Source organism: Mobula birostris, chromosome 2 (assembly GCF_030028105.1).
Source record: "Mobula birostris isolate sMobBir1 chromosome 2, sMobBir1.hap1, whole genome shotgun sequence".
NCBI lineage: Eukaryota > Metazoa > Chordata > Chondrichthyes > Myliobatiformes > Myliobatidae > Mobula > Mobula birostris.
Window position 1 is genome coordinate 218,100,015 of NC_092371.1, and position 6,779 is coordinate 218,106,793.

The window sequence follows — 6,779 nt, forward strand, 5'->3', positions numbered from 1 at the left end:
ATTATCAACCTAGTTCAGTGGGAACTGAAGCTGCTTTCAGTACCTTTATCATAGATCAAGGATTAAAACATTTAATATTATGTAGCATTGAATGTACAAGAAAACTTACTGCTGGGAAGAAAAATGTGCCATGAACTACAGTCAAGGACCGTTGGAATTGCTGCCACGACTTTATCATAGTTTTGGGGTGGAGAGGCCAACATATGAGAATGTGATAAGGGCATGCACTGGGGAGATTTGCCATTCTTGCTGAGTCGAAGAGTGGTGGAGAGTATCTTCTGGGTGGATACAACAGTCCTGCTAAACAAAGTCAGGGGTAGGGAGAGGCTCTTCTATAAAGTCAAAGACTGAAAGCTAATCCAATAGAGGACTTCCAAATTTAAAGCATAGTTAGTAATAGTTCCTCATTTTTGGGATGGAGAGGCTAAATTATAAACTCAAGTTTATGAAATAAAAATGACTCCTTTTTATTAATAATTACAGACCATTGGAAACTTCTTTAGAAAGTGATAAGAAAGTGTCATTCACTGTAATGTGGGGAACATTGATGCACTGAAGGGAAGGTGGGTATGTTGTCCAAAGAGAAAACAAAATATTGGTAGTGTTAAACAAAGCAAAAGGAGCATAAAAGGTAAACATTTGGACAAATTCTATGAAATACCTGCTGCAGGGCACAGAAATATTTTAACTTGTTATTCTCAATGAATGGAAAATAAATATGATATTTTACATTTCTCATCAGTGGGTGACCATGGTTACGATAATGCTTTACCCAGCATGCATCCACTTCTGGTGGCTTATGGACCAGTTTTTAAAAGAGGTTATAAAATAAACTCCATCAACAACATTGATATCTATCCGCTGATGTGCCGGGTCCTTGGACTGAAGGAGGAGCCCAACAACGGAACTTTCGGAAACGTGCGATGCTTATTGGCAAGTGAGTCATGTGTGGGCCTGCCTGATGTGATTGGAATTGTGATTGGGTCCTTGATGATACTGATTACAGTGTTGTGCCTTCTAATACTACTGAAAAAACGAGCAACGCCTCGGCGTGCATTTGCACGTCTCCAGCTACAGGATGACGACGATGATGATCCTTTGATAGACTAATTTCAATGTGTCTAAAGAGTTAACTGTAATTGTCGACAGTAAAATATATTTATCATCTTAGGACGACAAAAGCTAACATGATTACGTCATCCACCTCTCAGGTTGAGGAACTCCTCAATATCATGCATGATAAAGTCATACAAAAAAAAACAAATCATCCAAAATGTGAGATAACTTTGCAGCAAGCAGTGAGCAAATCCCCTTTGATTTAGTAAGGTGAAGTAATTTCTCCCAGTCATTGTGCTTGTTTACTTCATGGCATTTATCTGCATCAAGTCATTATTGATATATCAGAACTGCAAGAGCTTACGCACAGGTTATGTGACTTCAAAAAGAACAATAAGGTCTGATGCTCACCTGGAAATGCTGAGATTATTTAAGTATAGGATCTGTAATTCAGCAAGGCAAGGGTTAAACTGAAGGAATGCAGAATGGAGGAAAAAATTGCATTTGTGAGAGTTATTTTAGCTTGGGCACTTTGAGAAGTCACAGATAGCTCTAGTACTCCTGGAGTGCTAGGTTGTTTGTTTAAACATTTTATGATCTGTTGGTGATTAAAGAGTTAAATTTTGCCAAGAGTCGATGAATATTCTTAACTATTTGAAGTTGCTTGATTGTCTCAAGATTGGTAAAACTGAAGTTTAGAAAAATATGGGGCGGCGGGGGGGGAGTCTCTTGGCAACCTGTCGAATATTGAGTGGTCTGGATAAAGTGGATGTGAAGAGGATGTTTCCTATAGTGGGTGTGTCTAAGACCAGAGAACACAACCTCAGAATTGAGGGACGTCCATTCAGAACAGAGAGATGAGGAAAAATTTTTAGCCCGAGGGTGATGAATCTGTGGATTTTATTGCCACAGATGGCTGTATAGGCCAAGTCATTGGGTATATTTAAGGCAGAAGTTGATAGGTACTTGATTAATAAGGGAGTCAAAAGCTTTGGGGAGAAGGCAGGAGAATGGGGTTAAGAGGGATTATAAATCAACCATGACAGAATTGCAGAGCAGACTCAGTGGGCCAAATGGACTAATTCTGCACCTATGTCATATCGTCTTACAGTAAAGATTTTAGTCAGATAATTTTAGGCAGATTTGAGATTAATTTTTATGTAATGGGAAAATAAGTTGTATTTCTAGATTATCAAAAGTACTAGAACCAAGTGTTTTAAATAAAGTTTAAAATATTAATCAAATTATCTATTATGAAAACTAGGCAACTAGGTAAATGTGCTTTTCCATTGTTACTGTTATAGTCAAGCTGTCTTTAAGATTTAATGCTTCTAATTGCAATGTACTTTGATGCCAATTAATTTTATTTTTAAAGTGGTATCCTATTAAGTTTTAGCTGCAAGTATCCAAATTCCTTGAAACTTTGAGCTAAAATTAACAAGCAATGATGTGTAGTGGCTTTGACACAGTGGTTAAGGATTAAATTATACTTCCTTCATTATTTCAGTATTAGATGGAAAGTGTCACGATGTTTCAAATGATTAAAATAAAGCCTGTGTGGAATTTATATGTCACAGACTGACCTCCAATAGATTCCATGTTTCTATAATGGAGTGCAAAGCTCTGGGGGTGGTGGGGGGGGGGGGGTGGAATCAGTAATGTACTGACCATGTTATACAGTATACCAAACGTTCTCTTCAAGTGCACTAGGCCAAGGTATACGATTACTGTCTGGTTTATATTGTTATATTGGTAGTCAGGGTTTATAATCAGATGTTTTTAAAAAAATGAGAGCATTCTCATTCTATTTTAACTTAGATAGCATTTGAATAGCTATCAAGAAATAATTAATCTCTAATCAGCAAAATTTATACTTGTGTCTGTCAAAGTGTTACATCACTTTAATACTCCAAATAGCAATCTTTTCATGACTAACCAACCTCTTAAATAGGGACTACTTGAGTGCAAAGATCTAAGTGCTCAATATTGCAAAGATATGCTTCCAAAGGAAACCACTTTAAAAGTTAAAATGCATGTGTCTTAGAGATATCTCATGCCAGTGAGGTACCATCTTGAGCCTTTGAAAACTGTCTCATTTTTTATAGTTCTATTTTACAATATATAGTGTGTTTACTTCCAGTTTGTTAGAAAAGCCAAATGAAAATAAATATGAGCATGAAGAAAATAGAATCAAACAAATGGAACGTATAATTTTATTCTTTGTCTCTGGCCTTCCTCCTGCCCAGCACCCAGTAAACTAAACCAGCACAATCAGCACTTCCTCACTGGTTGTTAACCAACTTTGGTGCAAGATATGGCACTGATTCTTAAAACTAACCACTCCTTACCATTTTACCTGTATTATTGAAAGTTGAAGACAGCTGTGTCTAATTGAATTTAAATGGACTACTGTAACAAATATGTGGTGATTTTAAAATAATAGGAAGATAAACTGTAAATATTTTTTCCAGATAAGTCCACTTTGGATCTAAAAAGAAAGATTTATGAAAACAAGCTAAAGAGAACAATGCATTCAGGAATTGCCACTTATCTGTCTCATGTATTTGAATTTTGAAAAAGTGGTTAATAAATATTTTACTTTTGTAAATAGCAGATTCTGGTTTTGATTTTTTTTTTGCAATATATGGATATGTCACATCAGTGAGGTAATTGCCCATTTACAATAGATGGAACTTGGATGTGGAAACGAAACAAACTGAAACTGTTCTCACAGATTCACCCTGACAGTTTATTTGCCCAGGAGATTCAAGTGACAAGACACTACCACAAGGGTGTTCTCCATTTGTGTTCATTGTTGTTAGCCTTACAAATGATTAATAAATTACATAGGCAACACTCATTTTTGTCTGTCCGAAAAATAGGAGGCAACTAGCATTTTGTAATTTTGGATGTCTTATCAGATTTGAATACATGCAAAATAAACTTGTGTTGTATATCTAACTATGTAAGCTGTGAATCTTGCCCAGTGTTGTAGCAGCTGATTATGATGTTGAGGGGTACTTGGATATTAAATCCAAATGAAAAGTTAGGTACCTCTGATGCTCCAGAGTCATTTCAAGTTAATGCAAGTTAAAGAAACTACCTTTTAACGTTGTATGTTGATTTGTTTATGCAATTCACACATGGCAAATCTCCAGCTGTACAGTCAGAATCTATTAAGTGAATAAGCAAAACCAAATGAAAACTTACTAATGTAGAAACTGGACCACATTGCACCAATTGTGATTGAATGGGAGAAAGATCCTGATGCCTCCACCACCCAGTCCGCTGAAATGCAACCAATACTATTATAGTACATAATATTCAACAGATGTTCTGAGTCTCTGCTCTCCAGTCCTGGACTTCTCCACTATTGGAAAAATGCACTCCACGTCCACACTGTCTCAGTCTTTCAATATTCAATAGATCTCAATGAATTCTCCCCACATTCTTCTAAACTCCAGAGAGTACAGGCCTAGAGGTATCAAACACTCCCCATACTTTAACCCAGGGGTCCCTAGGCCCCTTGCTTAATGGTATTGGTCCATGGCATAAAAAAGGTTAGAAATCCCTGCTTTAACCTTTTCATTCCCAGGATCATTCTCATGGATTTCCTCAGTATTCTGTCCAATGTTGGCACATCCTTTCTTAGATAAGAGGCCCAAAACTGCTCACAATACTTCCAGTGCAGTCTGACCAATGCCTTATAAGCCCTCAGCATTACATCCTCGTTTTTACATGCTAGTCTTCTCAAACTATATGGTGAAAAAATGTACAAAATCCTCAACTGTGTTCAGCCAAGTTTTCATTTTACATAATCACTGTTAATATCTTATTATGTATATTTTATTGCTCTTTCATCATAGCACGCACTCAATTAAATTCATGTGCTACACTTTGATAACTGCTTATGACCTTGTAATTTGCTGTTTGCTCTTTGCATGCCTCGTTGCAGCTCACATTCATTATATTATCATCTAATCTAGTCTTCGAACTGAATCCATCCATAAAAGAGTTATTCAAATTCCATTTGAATATTGATTCAGAGTTTAAATCTCCTTAAAAGAGCTACAATAACAAAATACAGGAAGGAGCCTGGAAGTTTTATAGATTGCTCACTTTTTTAATTGAGGGGTAAAATATTGCGTAAAGAAGAAAAAGTCTAACATTTCTCTTTAGGGAGATTTAAGTTTATAACATACTGCGTAAGTCAGCATCACATGAAAAATTTCTGTCAATATTTTAATGCTACCGTTACTGTCTATTTCTGTATTATGCATTATGCAGAATTCCTCAGAATCACAATCAGGTTTAATATCACTGGCATACGCGGTGAAACTTGCTGTTTTGCTGCAGTGGTACACTGCAATACGTGATAATAAAAAAGCCCATAAATTTCAAGAAGAAATATATAAAAAAATAAATAAGTTGTGCAAAAATAGTGAGGTAGCACACATGGGTTCATTGTTTATTCTGAAATCATGAAAGTTAGTGACTCTCTTGCAATATTCAGTAAATTGTAATAAACCAAGCTCTTACCCACGGCATATAGCACTCACTAATAGTCAGATTTAACCAATCACAGAAATTATAGCAATTTACACCTACGTAGAACTCTTAACACTAAATACCCAAGATGCTTTGCAGAATCAGAGGAATCATTAACACTGTGGGTATAGTTAAGTTGTGCTTTTTCCCAAGCTATATGTCCCATCATTTCTATTCATTACACAGCAACCCTCTGGTTCCAATCAACAGCCCTTTCTCAGAGACCTTGCATTTTTTTTTCTCCATCCAATGCTCTTTGTAGGAGCTATGTATCTATTTTCTCTCTGTATTGTATTTTGTGTTGCACATTTATTATGGGTAATTTATAACATGGTTTGGGGCGTGGTAGAAGTGAAGAGTATAGTTATGTATTTTTGCTTTGTCTTTCGTCAGTTTTTTTTAGTCTGGTTAGAGTAGGGAGTAGTCGGGGTTATTTTTTTTTGTTGTTGACTACTTTTCATTTAAATATATTTAGGCTGTTTATTTGGTTATACCACCAGTTTAGTTTCATTAGTTTTATCATCTTTGGTTTCTCAATAAAGGATTGAATGCATTTTCTTTGACTTTAGAGCTTTGTTATGTGTGGAATGTGTCATACAGTGTCAATCACCTTCTGAGTCTCCGAGTGGTTTTGGTTTGTTTTAAAGTAACCATTGCACTCTTCTTAATGCCACATGCTCCAACCTTGCTGATAAAGTCTGTTGGTTATGGCATAAGGTATAACAGCAGGATTTTAATAAAGCAAAACGACCCAAAGGACATTTTCTTAGGACCACATCTGAGAGAAATGTATGACAAATAATGGTCAATAATGATTGTAAAAATCACCAGAATCTTAGAGAGCAGGATTTCAACTAGCCATAGACATGAGATAAAACAATATTGCAGATTTGTGAGAATGAATGACCTTTTCTGCCATTACCTTGAAATGATGATTAACGCTGCAGTTGAGATAAACTCATAACTGATTGCATAGCGCAAAATAAATCTTGCCGGAAACTTTGTTTCCAATCTCATTTTTCCATCTACTTTATAACAGAAGAATTAATTGTTTTTTCAGGAAATGTGAGATAAAAGATATTACACTTGAAATGAAGACTACGTCAGTGCAGTGCACTAATCGATAACCCAACAGATAATGAATACTATGTTCACAGTCCATATATCTTGTGTGA

General features: G+C 35.9%; 1 protein-coding gene across 1 annotated transcript in view; it reads left to right on the forward strand.

Annotated features, from left to right (window-relative positions):
• The window catches only part of enpp4 (ectonucleotide pyrophosphatase/phosphodiesterase 4), a 44,974-nt gene extending 41,305 nt beyond the window's left edge, over window positions 1-3,669 (forward strand). Inside the window, exon 4 of the mRNA XM_072251468.1 lies at window positions 743-3,669. Coding sequence (XP_072107569.1) covers window positions 743-1,110 — 368 coding nt within the window. The 3' untranslated portion in view covers window positions 1,111-3,669. The remainder of the gene's footprint in view (window positions 1-742) is intronic.
• The last annotated feature ends 3,110 nt before the right edge of the window (window positions 3,670-6,779 follow it).